General features: G+C 40.9%; 1 protein-coding gene across 5 annotated transcripts in view; it reads right to left on the bottom strand.

The window, feature by feature from the left end:
- Positions 1-20,929, bottom strand: part of TSPAN4 (tetraspanin 4) — a 422,379-nt gene that overhangs the window by 60,595 nt on the left and 340,855 nt on the right. For all 5 annotated transcript variants that reach the window (XM_074543280.1, XM_074543283.1, XM_074543281.1 and 2 more), the window contains one exon: positions 11,767-11,958. In XM_074543280.1, coding sequence (XP_074399381.1) covers positions 11,767-11,958 — 192 coding nt within the window. The remainder of the gene's footprint in view (positions 1-11,766; positions 11,959-20,929) is intronic.

Below are 20,929 nucleotides of genomic sequence, written 5' to 3'. Positions count from 1 at the left end.
TCTGGAAGAAGGAGTCATTGCTTCTCTATGTCAAGAAATGTAAGGGAATGTGGGGCTTGGTATGGTCCAGAAAGACCCAATTACTACATTTATCATGAGACAAAGGTACATTTGAAAGATCTCTGCTTGATTTTTTGTAATTTGATAAGAACAGAAATACTGTCAAAGGTAACCTCACATCCTGCACACATCCTTCCCTTCTCATCCTATATTTAATACTGAGGGTGTAAATAGTGTCTGTCCTTTTTGAATAAATTATGCCAAACTTTTACTCCCTGTCACAGAAAGAAAATGAGCTCTATCCCTGCTGAAACCAGGACACCTAAAAATTCGCAGAGCTCCATTTTAAAGTAGGAAGAACTTAATGTATTTTATAAGAGCCATACTTTACAATGTTGCTGAAAATTTAAAGTTTTCCTCAAATTTCATATGCTTTGTAATTGTTTAATCATTTTATAATAGGTTATATTATTTATATTTAAATAGTATTAAATGGATTGAGTGAAGATGTCTCATTACTATGACTGACATTGTTAAAGTCTTTTCTCTTCCCCCAGAAGTGTACCATCTCCATGTCCAACCTAATTATGACAGCAGAAGCATCAACAAACTTTGATGCATTAGTTGAGCACCAAAAAGGGTAACACTGTCAGAGGTTCTGAATGCTATAAACTATTGACAAATTTACTGCGTATTCCCCACTTTGGAAAAATTCAAGCCACCTAAAAAAAAATCTGAATCAATGCCACAATTGCCACTGAGATACTGATAAAAAGAGCTCCAGGTACTGGAGAACCACTCACTCTTTATATAGGCCCTGTATTTTTGCCATTGTTGGATCTGGCTTTGTAAGCAGAGCAATATGAAGTCCATCCTCAAGCATTTTCAGACTTCCCAGAATAGCTCTGTAATAACATATTGGTACTTGACTTTTACAGAATAAAAACTCATGGTATAGATTTTGTCAGCACTCAAAAAAAAACCCAATGAAACTTTCTTCCACTTTTGAAAGCAAAAGTGTTCAATGTACCAGTAGTTCTCACAAGAAGTTTGATTTAACATAATTCCCTGAAGGCATCTTGATCTGATATATTAATAGGGACTAGGAACATTACAAAAGATTCTCTTTTTTTCTTTTTAAATTTCCTTTGGTTTTCTTTTCCAAGGTACTGAGCAAGAAGAGGAGAACAGAAGAGAAAGTGCAGTGGAAATTGTACTTAGAAGTGACTTCCTCTACAGCCTGGAAGACTTGTACAGAAAAAGAGCAGTGAACAAGAAATGACAGGACAGTGCCCAGACTTCAACATTAACTGGAATTACAGTCAACAAAATCCCAGTGTATTAATCTTTTACATGAAATTCAGAGCCAAAGGGAAAGGGCAGTTTGTTTCTACCAATTTCCATCACAGTGGATTCTGATTACACATCCCAGCACCAAAGGTTTTGCTGACACTTGGTCTGAACACTCCTTTTGTTAGTTCCATGCACTTGCTCCTACTTAATACTCTTTGCAGCACCACAAATGCTTCCTTTCTGTCCACAGCATTTATACTCCTTGAATATTTGAGGATTTATGGTCCCATCTGAGCCTTCTCTCCCTCATGTTGTGCATATTTAGCTCTTTAAGTACTTCCTTGGAAGTAAATCTCTTTAGTCTCACAATCATTTTTTTTCAGCATAAAAATGATAAGTTTGCTCGTAAACTGTAAAAAGGCAGTAATGTATATGAGCAAACTCACGAACAGAAACTCCATTATGAAAACGTCATGTATCTAAATTTGGTTCATCAGCTATTATTCTCTGAAAGCCTTAATGGCTAATTCATTCTGATTGTGACAAAGCCTTTCATGCCTTATGCCTGCTGGATATATAGTACAGCTCTGTTTATGTTTGGACTATATATTTTATGAATGTGCAAAAACTCCTGCTGATCAATAAAGCTCAAAGAAATCTGCAGTAATTATTTCTGGGAAAATATACAACATATGCAGCCTTAACACATTAACAGTGTTTCATTTTAGTCTCATTACTTGCTTTCGGTTGGAATCATTCAGTCTTACTGCATTAGTGAGTGAGAGCTGAGAGACCTGATATTCCCATACTATGCATCAAAGGATTTTAAGTGGTATTTTATGGCATCTCTGGTATTTTTTCACATTCTGCCAAAACTGACTCAAAATCAATGAAGTGTCATCAAATAGTAGCCAGGTATCACTCTCCTATCACAACAGAGGGTGGGTGTAGGCCCTTTAGCAGATCACAGATTCTTCAGCACTAATAAAGGTCTCACTGGCCTTTGACTTTTGTAAGGGTTGCTTCATTTCTTCTGCAAACATAATGCAAAGGTGTGACATGATCTAGTGTGATTTTATACCAGTCAGGAGACAAACTCATCTTACTTGTGAAGTATGAGTGGATGAGGAAGAAGATAAAACATCAGAGCAGCTCTTTCAAGCCCCCATGCCACTCCACTCATGACAAAGCAGCTGCTTGAGTCCATCTAACACAGATACAGCCAATACAACTAAAAGGCTCTAGCTTGGGTTTAATCCAACCTACTCCATCTATGGTAATGCCATGCAATGTTCTTATCTAGGAGTGTCAAAACGGTGCCTAGAAACTGTGATGTATGCGCAAGTGAATAAGATAGGCAAGGAGAAAATAAAGGACAAGGTAGTTTGTCTGCATTTAAATTCTGCTGCTGGTTTTACCCTGGCTTCTCAAATGTGTTACACAGAAGCAGCTGCATCAGATGCACGTATGTCAGTCTTGCAGAAGCTTAAAAAATGAAGAAGCAGGCAGTGTGGCCTATCTAATTCTGCCTTTTATCTGGTAACACTGAGGGTCTGAAATATCTGTAACATCAACTCTGGTTGAACCTTGTGTGGCATCAGTGATTTACACAAAGTAGCCTCCATTTCTTTACCTCCAGAGTTATATTTTTCTGAGGTTCAGGTAATTCTACTCCTTATAGAGAAAGAAGTCAATGTTGTTCTTCATTTTAGGTTGCATTACTAAGGTGGTTAAAAATAACAAAAGAATGATTTGGAATAAAAGCACACACGCTGCTTTACTAAGCCTATTATGTTCTATCCAAGGAGATAATCTTACTATTAGAGAAAAAAAATAGCAAATGTTATGCTCAAAAGTGACATGAATGTCTGGGCAGGCAAGGAACACACAGGTTACCTGTCATTTACTTTCAAAATGGAAGCAATTCTGTTGTCTGTCAGCTCTTGCAGGTGATCCTAGGTCTGGATCTGGAAATGGCTCAGAGCCAGGCTTCTTTTGAAGAACCTCTGGCACATGAGAGTTGTTTGAATGCTGAGACAGCATTCAAACAAAAGATGGGAGAAGGGACACTTTGTAGGTGACAGGAGAGCTTGAGCCTGCACAGACTGTCAGAGAAGCTGATATTGCTAGTAGACTTTAATTTACAAGGAGTTAGGAACTCAAACACTGATTGCCATTTAGACAAACAAATTAAATCTTCACCTGACCTAAATTAGTTCAGCTCCTCTGACTCCTGCAGAGTGTGGTGCTGCCACACTCTACGATGGCCATAAAGCAGTGTCTTGGCACTACAAAAAGAAATGGGGACAGGAGGGAAATGTTCTTTCCTGACTTAAGGGGCTCCCCAGGGAAGGGGGTCTCCAAGCCAGCCAGAGTTTCTAAGACACTCTTAGTTGTGCCGTTTAGTTTAGTTAGGTAGTCCTGCAAGGAGCAGGTAGTAGGACTCAATGATTCTTATGGGTCCCTTCCAACTCAATACTGTGTGACTCTGTAACTCAAAGCACATCAGGCATTAGTGGTATGGCATCAGCCTGTATCAGAAAATTAAATATACCCTATGAGGTAAGCCCTTCCTACACACTGATCTTAGGGACAAGTCTAAAACTAGGTGGAAAGGAAACTTCATTCTTTCTCCTCTCAGTTCCCAGATCCTTTGATTAAGTATCTTTGATTAATTTCTCCCAGAGCTGAAGAAAAGCAGGGAGCAAGGGGAGGACTCAGACGGGTTCCATCCCCTCACAAGTTTCAGTACCAGCCAAGAGGAAGAAGCTAAAAACTGAAAGACAAGGAGGAGCAGATTCTTCATAACAGAGACAACCAAACTAGGGAAGATTGGTGCTGAGTACTTCCAGTCCAAGCAGGCAGCAAGCTGGAATTTCACATGCAACACAGCACTACACAGAAAAGTGATACACTCCACGTATAATGCTCTCAGGCTGTATGTATGGCATCTGTCTGGTCTCTGCATCGCTTGCTGCTGTGGCTGCAGCCAGCATTTCCCTGATTTTGCTAGTTTGATTGCTAAAACACCAGCTCATGTGCTAAACTGGAATGAGAATCTACTGCTTGATCTGTAGCATTAAATTACTGAGATGAAGTCATTTACAGGCTGTTTCTTTCCCATTTAGTTGCTTTGAAATAAATTCCCCGTCACCAATGAAATTTCAACTGTCAGCTCTCTAGATCCAGTGATACTACTGAAAACATAAAAAAGTAGGGTTTTTTAGTTTCCTTTTCTTCCTACTCATTAACTTTTTCCTTATTTTCTTTATGGATGTTTCACTTACAGATGAGCTGGCTGGAGTTCAGAAAACTCTCAACAGCACAGTACAAAACACTATGGGCACTCATTTTCCCCTTGGACTATTCCATAAATGAGACTCTTTTGATATCTGGATAGTCACACAGCATCAGTGCATTCCACAGCTGGTCCTGACCTAATATTAAGTTTTCATTCTCATTTTATTCATCCCAGCAGCCGTGATGACTACTTGCTTATTAACACAAAGTTATCATTTCAATTAAACTGAACACACAGATCTGCCTGTTAATGATTATTTTCCTTCCCCTTCTCATTAACCATTGTTTCAGCTTTTCTACAATAAAAATCAGGGTTATCCACAAATCAGGACATATCAGAATAAGGGGAAGGGGGTGTATCTAAGCCACTTTGTTAATCCTCTTAATTAACACAATTTTGTTAATGCTTGATGTGATGGAGCATACCCAACCTTGCTGCTTTATAAGAAGGCAGCTGGCTTCAGATAATCAGAGAAGAATCAGCATTTTGGCTGTTTCAAGCCCTCTCCCTTTTAAAATTTATTCTCATGTAGGTAATGTGTGGACAAGGATTCCCTCATTCTCTACCTCTTTTGACTAGATTATTGGCCATGCTGCATCCCAACCAGAGCAGAAGAATGTGTTCTTAGCACCAAATCCTTGGAGGGACAAAAAAGTGCCACAAAATCTGAGGGTGAAATAAAGAAGTACTTATGAATCTTATCTCCTGTTAGGACACAGGTTATTATTCAAGTTTCAAGTGTCTGGAAATGTTGTATCTATACATGTGGGCTGTAACAACCAAATAGAGATGTCCTTCACACAGGGCCCCATACTGGTTTTTACCAGTATTCCTATGATCTCCCAGATCAAAAGTCTCTTTTTGCAAAAACATATGTACTAGACCATGGTCACAGATCCTTTCCAGCAGCTTCTCTAAATGTTCTGTTTCACATTCAACTGAAGGCAGTGGTGCCATTAGGCTGATCAGCTCAGCTGGGACAGCCCACAGAAAACAGCTAAGGCTGCCAATTATCATTTTCAACAAAACAAAAAATTGATAAATACTTTTGCTTTGGGAGATTTATTTTTCATTTAGACACAATACATATGATAAAAGAAATCAGAATTATCATTACTATTATAGAAACATGGACTAAATGCTTTTTAAAGGTCACTGAAGCACACAGGATGGCTAGATTCATCCTGATGTAAAAAGAAAGATGATGAAGGCACTGAGTTGAGATTTAGATAATTTGGGTTTGCTCCATGGCTCTCTCACAATCTCCCACTGCAACCTAGGCAAGGCACTTAGTTTCACTTTGCTGCAGCTCTCTGTCTAATGAGAATAATAATATTTTCCATTTGTCTTATCTAATTAGACAGTAAGCTCTACTGGTCAGGTACCTCTGCCTCCCAGGAGTTTCATACAGAATGAGCATCCTCATGGGCTGCCTGCAGGGGATACTGTAATACAGGTAATAAATTACATAACCCATCATGATTTAACGTCAGGCACTGAAACTCTTAACCTGGACTATCCATGGAATAATGAATGACCTTTTTCAGGGCAAGCATACAAATATAGATATCTGCTAAACATGTCCAAAAGACAGAGAATTCAGGCAATTTAGCTCCTCAAATATAGATCTTAAGCAATTAACCTAAAAGATAATGTTTACACAGACCCTTAAGGATCAGCTGGGTCAACATTTGAGCACTGAAGTACTTAATCAGGCATAAATCTCCTTAGCATAGAGAAATGGTCTGTTCAGGTGCACCTACAGCACCTGCCTGAAGTCAGCACAATGATCAAGCCACCACAACTGATTTTGTGTTTCAGTGGCAGAGCAGAGTGGTGCCTCATCTCCTGCAAGGACCTGCCCTCAGCAGGAAAGCACAGTGCAGTGGGGTTAAGAGCATACAAGCCAAACATTTTGTTAAAATTCACAGAGATGATGGATATGGCTAACAGCTCTGATGCACATCAGAACTGTATGGCAATTCCAAAGGGAAAACCAGAAAAGATGGATTCCCAATTTCCTATCAAGATAACCCATAGAAATTTGCAGTACAGTTACATGATCCAGCAATGCAAGACCAAATACCTATGAAAAAACATCAATGGAAGTCCATAAAATAATCTTCACAAGTCAGACTCCTGGCTTATTGTCTGTCACTGGTTCAGGCCACTGACCCAACCCATCAGAACAAAGCTGCCTTTTTCTAACTACAGCTGAGCTTGTAGCAGAGGGACCTCAGTCATACAGTCTTGAGCAACAATACTTGCAGAAATGTTAAACAAGTCTTACTGAAGCAGGAAAGCACTGTTTGCATATTTCATTCAACAATTTGCATCTATATTCAGATATAAGATTATATATACCAGGTTGCATACTTATCTCAAGAATGCCTGTTGCTTTGATTTTCCTAGGGAAATCTAATAATGAAAAAATTTATCTTCTTTCACACTGTAGCTGGGCCAAATAAGAATCAGTGCAAATATCCATTTTTTGTTCACTGACATCTTAGAATGACAGCTATAAAATTCCCCCCATCTATGAATTTTTGCAGAATGCACAGAGTGGTTGATGTTTCCTTTCAATTTTTTTTTTTAACACTCTTAGATTTTAATATTATTTTATTCCTCTGAATGCAAAGAAATAGGAATAGGTCTGTTTCTTAAGAGATTAAGGAAGCACTGACTTTACATTTTCCTGACTACACATTGCCACTGAGTGAAGAATATCTGCAGTGGACACCAGGTAATTCCTTTCAAGTCAGTAAATCTTGAGCTTTAGACTATCTAAACTCTCAATTCAGAGACTTAATGTGGATCCTCCTGACTGCTGTGCAGCTCTGTGCTAAAATCTCATTTACAAACTGAACTTTATTTCTGCTTTCTATCTCCTTTTCCCACCTGTCCTCTACTTATCAAACCACTTGGTCTGTCCTCCCTTCTTTCAAAAGTCATTGGTAAATGCCAGAGGTAAGTAATTACTAACATTCACACCTAACACCACAGCAGCCTAATACCAAAGAGTTTACAGGTGCGCTCTGACAAACCAATACAAATGTCATATGTGCAGAACACAAAGATACATGATCAGTCTCATCTGCTCTGCATCCTGGTGTATGAAATGTAAATAGACTCAACTGTCTCTCTGATACTGCTCACTTTTCATTCACTCAAACTCCATGGGAAATCTCATCCCTTGTCACATCATCAAACAGCAGCACTTTTCCTAAGGCAAGGCCTTCCACAAATATCCTGTGCCTACCATCACATAAACTGCTGATCCTCCAATGCAGACGGGCTGAGCTAGTCCTGTTTCCCCCCAGTTCATTTTAGGATCCCCACAGTGCTCCATGCCTCCTGCAGTACCTCAGATATCTTCCTTCCTCCAAGCTGCCCATCCCAATACACCCCAAGCACATGCCCTCAGCTAGTAATTGCCACAGGCTTTCCTCTTTCTGCTGCTTTTAGGAAGCAGAGCAAGAAGTGCTCCTGTTGTACGGGAAATTTGTCTTTCCAGTCCTTGCAGATCAGACTCCCAACAACCCCACATGAGGATGAGGTACACTATGGGAGATATGAGCAAGCTGAGGTCCAAATTGCTCTTGGTTTTAAGCCAGGCCTGACCATGTAGCTTGTGGGCTTAAAATGCCACAAGTGCCTTCAAGGAGATCTTGAGGATGTGATTTCAGAGTGGCTTGCAACAGGAATACAACAGGCAGAGCATTCACATCATCTTTACTACTGTCTGGGGTCATACTTAACATCCCAAGCTTTCTGCCATGCTGTGTGGAGCCAAGGAAAATGGGAGGTCAGTGGAAACTGCTACTACTCACTCAGAGACACACAGCAATGTTTTGCTCAATGGAGTGATGTCTGATCTCACATATGCAGGATATAACATAAGTATCTGCCAACCCACCATGGTAACATGCCCAGCTATTCCCCTAGCTTGGTTTATTCCACTTGCTCATTTTTTTGGCCACTCTTAAGCCTCACTTCATCAGACTGTTGCATAGAGACTGCTGAAACACACAATGAATGCAACATTCTAGCTTCTACTTCTTGCTTTCCTTTTCTTTGCATTTCCATTAAATAACTTTTGCATGCTTTTAAGCCCACCACAAATCAGTTACAACTGCCTGCAGACCTTGTTAACTCCTGCTTATCCCAGTTCCCTAAGTTTATTTAGCTTTCCGAGTAAACCTGGTCTAGTGAAAGGTGTCATGGGAGTTGGAATTAGATGATGCTTAAGGTCCTTTCAAAGCCAAACCATTCTGGGATTCTAGTGCTGCAGCTCGACAAATATCAGGAGGTGAAGGCAAATTACCCAAATGCATTGTCTGGGGACTAGTGCAACACAACCAAACAGCCTCCATCTTCCCCTCTTAAACACCTGTGCAAACAGACTTCAGTTGCTCCATTTCTACCTTCAAAGCTCCTATTTCCAAATGGAATAAAACATTACAAGAAGTTAGCTAAAGCAAATGCTTCACAGGGAGATATGGCAGCTGCATCACAGACAAGCCAGACAACTTTAGGAGTGGCTGTCACATTTGTGGCAATGCCTTCTGGAGATATAAATTCAGTTCCAAAAGCAACCTTAGCTACTACCAGGACCAAGGCCAGATGTTAAGTGGCAGCCAGGGAGATGTTGAAAGGAGTGCAGGACTTGATCCAGGAGCAACTGTTAAACACTGTGTGTGTCACAGACACACAAGGCTGGGAACACTTAGGAGCCTTCCCTTTACAATTTAGATGGTAAATCCTATTGCCTGCCAGCTGCAACAAAACAATCCTCTTAAAAAAGCAGCCAGGGCATTTTCAGGGCTGTTAAAAAAACCCAGAAATATTCTGGGAAGACATAATTTTTATTGTGGCAGAACACTGTGTTGGGAGCACCTGTGGAATAAGAAAAAGATGAAGGAATGTAGCAACCACACACCCTTAAGAGCAGCCCTGGTTTGATATTCAGCAATTTCTTGAATGAAAGAATTTCTTTTGCTATCTGTGTTATCTAGAAAAATAAGAGCTGGCCAAAACCAAATGCTCTGGCTCTAAACTTAAAAACACTTTCAAACACAGGTCAAATAGAACCAGCAATGTGGGGAAAGGAAGACTAAGGACAAACCTGCATGATACAGCTCTGTTCCCAGAAACAGGAGCTGCTACCACTATCCATTTCTCTTCCAAAGACATTGGCACAACAAAAACAACTCAGAAGAACCCAAAAAATCTCCCTGGTATTGACTGACAGTGAGAAAGTACCAATGCAATGTGGAAAGTTACTCTAGACCAAATAAAAACTGAATTCAATGTGGACTAAAGGAACTCTATTTCAACCCTCTACAGTTGGGCTTATTCAGAATTAAAGTAGCTATAATAAGGTCTAATATAACTCAATTTTGGAGAAAATTGAGTAAAATAGAGGCCACACTGAATAGTTACTGTACAGAAAGGTAAGGACAGGCAGACAGAGTGAAATGTGGGTACCAAATCAGATCAAGCTTCCCCATTCTCCTGTGCAGAGAGTTCCTAAATGAATTTGCATTCCTTTGCATTACTTAACTTGATCCATCAAGCACAATCCTTATGTCAGGCACTGAGGGACACTGGATTCTGAGTGCTGTGCATGTCAGCAGGAGCAGTACCTGCAGCATTTCTATTTCCCATGGATGCCCAGCTGGGGGGGCTGAGTGCATTCACCCCACCTGGGCAATGATGGCTGACCAAGGGAGTCTCTGCCCTTGCCAAAAGGAAAGATGAAGGAAAAAGAACCACAAGGGATAAAATCCTTAAACTTCTCCAGTACTGAGGACTGCCTGCTAGATCCTGACCTGATCCTGACACAGAAGCAGGCACTGCTCACTGCTGTCACTCCTGGGCTAGGCATTCAGGAAAGCACAAAGAAGGTGATTAATTTTGCACATATAAGCTATACCATTAGACTTTGCACCCTGTGGGCTCCTGCTGCATTGGCATTGAAGCTGTAATCCATTACATCTGTCTGGGCACACACTTCCTCCACAAAGTGTGTATTTATAGCACTGTTAAAAATGTCAAGGACTTTCAGCTTCAGATTCTGACTTCAGCCTTCCCTGTTTAGATTTTCACTCACATAACTGCCTTAATTTCCATTTATATTGTTCCTATTAGTTTCAAGCCACATATATAGCCTTTACTAGCCTAGACTGACTAGCTCTGACTGCCTAAAAATCAGTAGAAACAACTGATTAAGGCAAGGACCTGGAAAAAGTCTTCAATTGAGGCTTGGAATCTCAGTCACTTCAGAGATTTGAGTGCTTGTGTGCCTTAACTCATTCTGTAGTTCCCAGGGGAAAAAAATTATGCGAAGCACAGTAAGGAACAACCTTTTACAGAGGCATCACCAGATGACCAGCTGAACCACAGCTCCTCTTCACTCTGAGGTTTGCCAAACCCCATGGCGAAGTCCTAGACCTGAGCAGCAAGATCGCCTCACAGGATGCAAAATACACACTAACACCAACTACAGACGGTATTCACTGCCCCTAAATTTCACCTTGAAGTGGCATCAACTTGCATTTTGATAAAATACACCAGGGATGTGGCTCAAGCTTCTGTGAAATCATGGACACCTGGCACCTTATTAATCTTTGATTTCACAGCAGTCTCCTTGTGCTGGCACCTTTTCGTCCTGACATCTCAGCTTTTGGAGAGTTAATGGTTGGAAAAACCAGCATTGTCAAACCTGACTGTTCTAATTTTCAATTTAAACCAGATTCAATCACTTCAGAATCAACCTGTTTCCTGTCTGCATTGATGCCTCTGTCCTGGACTTCAGATAATCAGTGCCACTAGGGCAAACATTTGGAATGGATTGCTATCAGACCAAAGCGAAAAAGAATTTAAAGATACACTACAAAACATGCCTTCACAAAACTCTTCCTCTTCTCTGAAGAGTCCAAGGAAACCTCCACCATCACTAACAATTCCCTCCCTGCAGGTCTCATCCTCCATGGACAGCATGGTCAGGAATGACCTGCAGCTCCTCATGATTATCAAAGCCTGTTTCACACACAACTCAGTCTCATCTGTGTCGAGTGGGCAGCTTCTGTTGAGATGCAGGTCACTGCAGCATGCATTGCAATAGCAGCAGCATCACAAGACAGCAAACACTGCAGCAGCTCAATACTCACACTCAGCAGGAGGCACTTGTTTTCTTTGATGGCACCTATGCAGCCCACGAAGCCAATGATCATGACAAACGTCCCTGTGACGATCAGCAGGTTGGCAGCTGACAGGGACGGGAAAGAAGAGGAGAGGGTGGCAAAGTTCCCTTGGGTGACAGCCAGCCAGATGCCTACACCAAGGATTCCACAGCCTCCCAACTGGGAAAACAAAGAGAAACAAAGAAACTCAGTTATTGTATCCAAGCAACCCCAGATATGAAACCATGTCAATGTGGCAGTGGAGCAAACCAGCAGTCACACCTGGTAAGAAATTATTTCTCCTTAGGACATTTTTTAGTAGGAGAAAGAAAAAAACAAATATAGAGAAGTCATCAGTAAGATGCAACACTCAAAAATTTTCATAGATTAAGTCCAAAACACGATCTCCAAATCAGGTCTTTTGCTCTCTAGTTAAAAAGTAGATGCTGAGTAAAGGATAAATTCCCAAAGGGTCAGCTCTTGAAGGGACTGAAAAAATCCCTGTCCTATTTAGAAGCCTTAGAGAACTGCCCAGAATGGCTGAAGCATTTTTGATTCCCCATTCTTCCCATCCCAGTAGCCTGTCTCTCACCCTGACACATGCCATAAGAAAACCTTGCCAGAGCAGCCCCCTGGCAGGACACATCATACTCCTTAGTTCCTAAGGTCAAGCCTCTCCTGGGAGCAAGAGAGCATTTAGAGTGTAAGGCAAAGAGGATTTTGCATCATTATCGAGTCACACAGCACAGCATCACTTAGGCTTCTTTCTTTCCTGCTCTCCCTTTAAAATAACCAATTTTTATTGAGTTTATAATTGCATTTTATTATCCAAATCAATTAAAGGCTTGGAATGAAATTGTGTTCACAGAGTAGTAAGCCAGACATATGCAGGAGCATATCCACTAAATACCTGCATAAAGTGGATGAACATAAGGCAGCTCATGAACCAGGGAAGGAAAAAGACAGAGCTAATCCTGGGGCAGAGCTAAACCTCAGAAATGAAACACAGAGGAGAAACACAAAAGCCAAAGCAATTTCTTATACTAATTACTAAGGTTGTCTCTTAATGCCACTGAATTCCTCCCCAAATAACAGGCAATAAAGGCAGCTGTGTTTTAAGGCAGCATTCCTCAGCCCAGCTGCAAACCAGTCTTTTTTGTTCAGAGCTAAGGAATCAAACTACACCTCACATCCGTGTACCTCAGCTGGACCAACCTGTGTGTCTCCACTGAGAGAAAGCAAACTCCAAGGCACAGGGACTCAAAGTCCCTCATTTAGGAGTCTTTGTATATTCCAGGCATCCCCACATCACTGTATTCAACCTTGCACAAGTACCCTCTTATAAGTGCCCTGGAAGGACAGTCCATGCCCTGACCTGGCACACTGGAAATACCTCCCCTCTATTCCCACTTACAGAGCATGATCATTAACACTATCCAAAATTATTAAAGAACAACCAAGGGAGTGGATGGGGAAGAATACCCACAGAAGGTAACCCACGGAAAATCATTTAGGCTAAGGGAGGGGATATAAAGAAAAGCTATCATCATGGCCCAAGGGAAAAAAAAAAAGGAGAATCATAATATAGGAACAAATTCCCTGAAGAGGAAATAAAACTCTGAAGGTCTACTGAACAGAATAACATTGAAGGAGATGTATAAATACCTAAGCTAAAACCAAACTGGTCAGAGTGCTGAAATACAGTCAGGAATAGCACTAAACTGGCTGAGGAATGGGATGAAAAGCAGAAGTGCACTTCTGCCTCTTCAGCTTGGTGGATGTTAGCCTCAAGATCAGCCTCAGACCTGCAGGCACGGGGAGGCTGCTCAAACAGCCCAATTAAGCCTAATGAAGGCAGATGCCCAAGAGCAGCAGAGCCATGACCTTGCAATACATTTAGCTCTTATCTTTAGTTCTTTGTTCTGAAGCAACTCAACAGCACCAATAAGAGGCAGTTTATTTCATCACCTTTCATGATCCCCCTGCTGCTACACTGCTTTGAGTGGTACCAACACCCACAACCATCACTTGTATTGCAGGAGGTGGGTCCCACTGAGGATGCTGCAAAGGCAAGACCTGCTTGCCTGCTCCTCCATCATCCACTAAATTCTTATTGATGCACAATGCTTAATGCTTGAGACATTGTTGCCTGGATGTTTGAATTCAGCATCTTCTGACTCCAAACTCATTCTTGTTTGCAAAAACTGGAAATTCACCAGTGGTGTGAAACATCAGAAAACCAGGACACAGTTCATGCAAAATGCCATGACTGGGGCTACAGCCATTTAGATCAGGGATGAATATTTCAGATCACCAATTCAGCAGGAGTATCTCACTACACTGCCCTTGATTCAGAGATGCACTGCTCTCCAGCAGCTCATTACATTCCTATTTCTGAAGAGCTAATGCACAGCTCTTCCTTAGGTTGACTGACCAAATTTGAAATGCACAAAGGAATCCTTTGAACATTAAACCACCCAGCTCAAACTGGATTTCATAATGTCAGCCCACATTACTGAAGACTGCTCCACTTTTGTTCAGCTCTGTTCCTTTTCCCACAGAATATCTACTCAGAGTCCCCAAATAAGTTTACTAAGCTGTCACACCAGGCACACCCAGGAAACAGAGGCTGTCCTTCGCTCTAGACTTGACTGCTCTTTGAAGCTCCCCCTTTCCCCAGGGTGCAAAGCACACCTGCAAGTCTCCATCCAGAGGCCTTTTAACACTCAAGCATCTGGTTAGGGAAATGTTTAAAGAACCAGCACTCACCAAGACAGCCACAGGAGCCTTTCCAACAATAGCCAAATGTTTCGTATTCCAGAACATTCAGAAAGCTGCTCCTCAACCCCTCTGCCCTCCATTCTGAACTGAACTGGACTGTAATTCCCAGTCTGAGACCCTGGCATTAGAGGCATCACATTTACTTATTCTGGATCAGAGCCAAGAGAAAACAGTAGTAGTTGGCTCTATGCTGCATGTCTGTTTTTACTTCCTCCTCTTGTTATCTAAGGCATGGATAATTTTAAATGGTTATTTACGATGTTCCCCCTCCTCCACTTTTTCTCTCCTTACCCCCACCCCCAACCCCCAGCCCTTTTTTTGTGTCAAAGAATATCAGAAACATAGTGAGGAAATGAAAAGTTTTGACAGTTTTCTGGGCTTGCTGATATGTAAAATTAAACAAAACCAAACCCATTAACAGGGGTAGTTTTGACAATGTGGGGGCTTCTGCACAAACAGTGATAATGTCATGGTTAAAAGAGAAACCATTAAGACAAAAACATAAGAGAGAAGTCTACAGCTTGAACCTGATCTACTGGCAGCCAAATGAGAGTATGTATTAACTCCATTTGGTGAGTGCAGAATTGACTTTAAATTAAAAAATGTCTCCTTCAAAGATGCCAGGCTACTGACAATAGCATTTTTTTAAATTCCCTTGTGAAATGTTTAACACATTATTTGCCTAATTTTTCATGACAAGCTGCTCTCTCTTGTAAGCAAGGCAGCTCATGGCAAAACCTGAAATAAAATGCAGTTCTCTCTAATATTTTTTTCCCAATTGATGCTGCCTTTGCCTTTTTTTTTTTTTAAGTCTTTTATTCTAAGGTCAAAACAGTGAGACACCAGAAGGAATACTGTCCCAGCCCTAAAGACATAGGATATTTGAGTCAGGTGTTTGCTCCAGGAAAGACGTCAGTGTAAATCTTGAAAGGGGTGTTTGGTGCATTTGAGCCTGAGCTGCAGAACTGTGAGGAAAGGACAGAAGCAGTGAGTTCTTTGCAAGCCCTGGCCTTTGCAATTGCCTGTGGAAGCAGCAGAATATTCTGCTCAAGACAAATTCCTCACAAATTTATAGAGCAGAGTCAAGCAGTACAGCAGGTGTCTTACTCTAAAAGCAGAGATTATCTGTCTCTTCTTCCCCAGGAGATACACAGAGTCATGCACTTGCTCTCTTGGCAAAAAAGCTGCCTATGGAATCAGATCCTCCAAACTGTTCTAATGGGCTAGAAAATAAATTATTCAGGCTTCAGTGCCTACATTTAAAATTGATCTTACAGTATGATAATCAAAGTAATCCCAAACAGCCCTGGATATATGCTTGTTGGTGAAGAAAATTATTCTGAAGTTACAGCTACACACTTAAAATACTGCAGGAGAAATTGACGCATTGTTCATGATAATGGTGCTGGCATCTTTAAGTGGGGTTTTTTATTGGTTTTATTACATGGAAAATGCATCTAATTGAGGTTTCTCATATTGTATCTGATTAGGATCTACTCATCACACTTCCTCTTTTAGCCAACAAAAAAAAAAAAGAAAAAAACCACCAAAAAACCCTTGTGTGTTAAGAAATCCACTGATAACAGAATCCAAGTGGAAGATATGACCAGTTTCCTTGGAGGGTTTTTCTCCCCCAGTCTTTACATATTTAAACTAGAAGGGCTCTCTCAATCCCACTTGCATGAAATATGCCTCCTCTGCCAAGTATGGAGTGAAAGTATACAGTGAAAAAAACCAGCATCTAAGTATCAACAGTAGTGATGTTATCATTATCCTGCAAATGTTCTTGTAATATCAGGCACACTTAAATTACTGCTGCTTTCAGCTAGACACAGAGAGGGGGTGGAAATGGAATATGTATGTATATTGACAGGATCAAATGAATCAAGATTCTCATATGGAGAAGCAGGAGCATGGGTGTAAGTACAGAGGCTGCAGTGCTCCACCTAAACCCCTGTGAATGACCTGTCCCTGCAGCTGTTGCCCATCCAGGAGGGAGTGGCCACTTCTGGAATACTGTTAACATCTTATTGCAAAAGTTCATACCTTCTTGGTGATTTCTCATGGACAGCTCCTCACAGCACAGCCAACAAACTCCAGCTCTCTTCCCAACCAGCTAACCCACTCTTTTATAGCACTCATCCTCACTGGACACAGCTGTGGCCTGTTAAGGGCAGGCCTGTTTCTAATCTTTGGTAATTAGCACAGCTGCAGCTCCTCAGGGGTGAGATTAGCTTCTGCACTACATTTCCTTACGTTCCATCCCCCCACAGAATACACCTTCAAACACACTGGCCACCTGTGGAAAGCACCTTCCAGAGGCAGCTCCTGGCCATTGCTGAAGCCCTCGTAGCCATCCACCTGCACCACGCCACCACTGCTGGTGCACAGTAGGAGTGAAATTGCAGGTGGGGCCCCCAGCATGGACCAACTCTTTGGCAGAGCTCATGAGATGTAAACTAGGAGTGTCACCTCAGTGTGGCACAAGCTGCATTTCCTTCACTAGCCCGAGGTCTGAAATTTAACATATAGGGGATGGTAGAAGCACATTTCTACCCTTAGAGTACTGAGGCTCTGTAGTGTAGAGCTCTGCAGTGTAAAACTAAAGGATGTGCACAAATTCCATGCAAAATGGCCATGATCTGAGCCGTGTCCTTCCAGCAAGAATTTAAAAAGATCTAGGGGGGGAAAAACAGCTGAAAAGAGATCAGTTAGTAGGGACCACACTCCTGGGAGTGAAGAGAGTGGAACAATAGCACTCCCTAAACACCAATATGGGATAGGAAAGGTGAATAGAGGATCATTATTAATTTTTCTTAAGATTAAAAAAGCTAGAGGTTACTTGGTTTGCAGATTGAAAACCAATAAAGTCAAGCACTTTTCCACAAAACATTTAATTAAATTCTGGAATTCATTGCCACAGAGTTTTGTGGATGTTGAAATATATGCAGGTTCAAAAAGGGATTACACAAATCAAATGAGAGCAAGGTAACGCAGCATTTCTTATAAACGATATTTTACCTGCAGCACTTACAGGGGAAGACCTTAAACTATTAATTGGAGGAACTGATTAAAATAACCTGTCTTGTCCCTCCTTTTTTCTTTTATTCTCTCTAAGCATCCCTGACCATGACCAAAAATAGGGCAATCAGCTAGATAAAACCTTTTCAACACTATGGGCATTTGTTTTTTCTCCTTACCTCACCCTCTTCCCCCAGTAGTTTAAATGTTCACTTAAAGTTTGAATTCGGCTTTCTCTTTTTGCTTGCTTGTTTGACTTGGCATCAGCCTACTGTCAGAGACAGGGTTATAGATATAGACACCAATCAAGGAGTTAAATCCCCATTTCTCCTTACCTTCATATAATATCCTTAATTTTGTATCAATGAATACATAGCTTATTTCAACATAAATTTTAAAGATTTGTTTCATTCATCAAATTTATCTCATTTAGAAACAAATTCAAAATCCCTACCTCCCTCAGATCCACTGGACCTACAAATGCTGTATTTCTTTTCCTGTCAGCATGCAGATCCTGTTCAGCTGCTTCTCTCTCAGGAAGGGGAAAGGTAAAGATGAGTGTGTAACTGAGTAAAGCACAAAGCATTTCAAATACCATTCTCTTCAGCTCTACATATAAGCAGTAAATATTTCAAAGCTGTATGAAACTAATTGTTTCGCCCTGCCACCCCACATACTTTTCACTTTCCTTAAAAATTATTTCTGAATACAAAAGTCTCACGTTGCTATATGGGCCATTATGCAGAAAAGCAGCAGCCAAAGACCTCCAAGAGCAGCTGGCCTCCATCCCCAGATGGTGTCAACAGCACAGCTGATGGGTCACCACTCTGACCAACAACAGCCAAGGATCCAGCCTGAATGTGGATCTGGACATTGTCTCCTGAATTCATATCCTGCCTGCCTCTCATTTTCAAGCCAGTGTCCTGTAAGTAGTGTAACACAGCATGTAGCACTCAATATAATTTCAAAATAGGTGTGCTGTGCCATCTTCCATGAGCCTGAACCTGATACCCTGCATGACAAGCAAGCAACTGTTACATGAGCACTACAATCCCAACCTGTGTTCTGCCTGCCAGCATGACATTCATGCCCTCACTGCCCTCTAACTCCACTGTGTCTTGTCAAAGGTTACAAGAAACACATCAATAGCTCATGTTGCTATTTTCCTACCCTTTAGACCCCTCTCTCCTACAAACATGCTTTATTTTAGGATATTCCTCCCAGTGCATGAGCCTGAAAAATGCCATGTGATTTTTATCAAGCTTAAAAGGAGCTCTGTAGTCCTGTTTGTAAACTACATGGGCAAAGAAATACCCCAAGAATGGCATTCCTTTTCATATTGTCAATAATGGAAACATTCAAAATGCTGCATTTTCTGTTACCCTGGTGCGGATTAAGCCTCAGGAACTTAAGCCCCAAGAAATTCAATATTCCTTCTCAGTTGAGTTCCACCACTAAATTGCAGTATCATACCACTAAAGTAAATTTGGGGACAATTGAAGATGTCAAGAGACAGAATCCCATGCTGACACCCTGTTAATGGAAAACTGAATAAAGAGTCATTCAGGTAATCCCTGCTGTTTTATGAGTAACATTCTCCTACACACTTGCTCCTCCAAATCATAGCCAGCTATCAACTACAGGTACAGAAGAACAACTGCCACATTTATGAGTTAATACCTCCAACCTGAAGAGTGATGGTTTCCCTTCATGGGCTCAAAATTCACTGAAACACTTAAATGTGTGCTCAATTGTATCCTTATTCAGCAATGCAATAAAAGAATGTGCTTAACTGCCACTGACCTTAATTAGGCCCTTTTGTAGTGCACTGAATTGCCCTGTGCTGCAAAGCTCTGTCACCAAAGATGTAAAAACTTGCAGAAATAGAACAGTTGAGAATGACCTATTAAGGCAGCACTGCTGATAAAAGATTAAACATAATAAAAGAATCATAAAAAGTGGTGATTATTAGTGTCACAAGCATCTAATCTGGCAACCTGCCTAAACTGTAATTCAAATTAAAGATTCTGAGGAAAGCAGTGAGGTAATGACAGCTTACTGAAACAGAGCAAATGCATGAGTTAGAAATAGAAAAGGGATGAATACACTACTACTACTCTTTCCAGGTTCCGGCTTTAACTGCTGCCAAACTAAAAAGCTTTTTCATCTGCTCCTCAAATATAATTTCTGAATCCACCTGGGATTACTGTAATGAAATAGAAACAGTTGTAATGAGGAATACATGCATGAGCTCTGGAATCAGAATCCATCAAATGAAGACAATCACTTAACAAAGAAGCAGAAGTGGAAGAAAAGTGGGTGGACCAGGAGTCTGCATTCTGTTCCACCCCTACACCAATAAATAACTTTTAAAATTACTTTGTAGCATAACCTGGGAAAAGACTCGATCTGGATCTCTAGATGCAATTGTAGTCACCTGTTGCCACATACCTAGCACTAAATACTGAAAACAATGGAAGCAAAATAATTGTAAAGACTGGGGGGGGGGCTATACAACACAAACTCTGTGATTTTGTAAAGGAGATTGCTGACAGAAAATTTTACCTGAATGATTTGGTGAGATACTGAAAGAAATGGAGAATAATAAGCCTCAAACAGTGACTCCAGAGGCATCAGCTTAGTTCTTTGGTTTAGCACAGATTTCCTGTATTAGATAAAGTCCAGATTATTCAGTATCTTTAGTGCTTTTCTCTCTCCTGGAGGTACTGGATGGATTTAGAATAAATGGTAGTGAAATACAATGATATGAATCCCATAGAAAACCAAAGATAAACAAACAGGCTCCTTACAGAACACAAAGATGACAGAGAGGGTCATTCTATTTCATATTAGTTGAAAGTTTTTGAAACATGTTGTAACAAGTACTATCTGCAGAAAAATAAAATTAAATTGAATTTTATATTGCATGTTTAATCCATCCATAGAGGTATGCAGATAACACAACATTGGTTGCTATAGAAACATCCACAGTGAACACAGATACTATAGCTGAAATGCAAAATAAGTTTTGAATTTTAAAAAACCTGCTGATACTGTAAAAAAACCCAACTAGGTAACAGCTAAAGGTGATGCCCTCCCTCACAAAAGCTTTCAAAAAATAAGTCTCCACTCTATAAACCAATATTTGATTAAATATCCTGCACAAAGGATCTCCTGTGGTGCTCAGTGGCAGAGGCCAGGTTCTGGAAGCTGAGCCAGACCACAAAGAGAGCTTCTGGTTTCACTCCTGGATTTGAGGGCAGGTAGTATTTCCCAATAAATCAGGCTTTTAACATACCAAGTCTGATTTTGAGGATCCTTTCTCAGGTACCAGATTGTGCTGATGTAT

Source organism: Zonotrichia albicollis, chromosome 6 (assembly GCF_047830755.1).
Source record: "Zonotrichia albicollis isolate bZonAlb1 chromosome 6, bZonAlb1.hap1, whole genome shotgun sequence".
NCBI classification, from domain to species: domain Eukaryota; kingdom Metazoa; phylum Chordata; class Aves; order Passeriformes; family Passerellidae; genus Zonotrichia; species Zonotrichia albicollis.
This window is presented reverse-complemented; position numbering and strand designations above follow the sequence as displayed.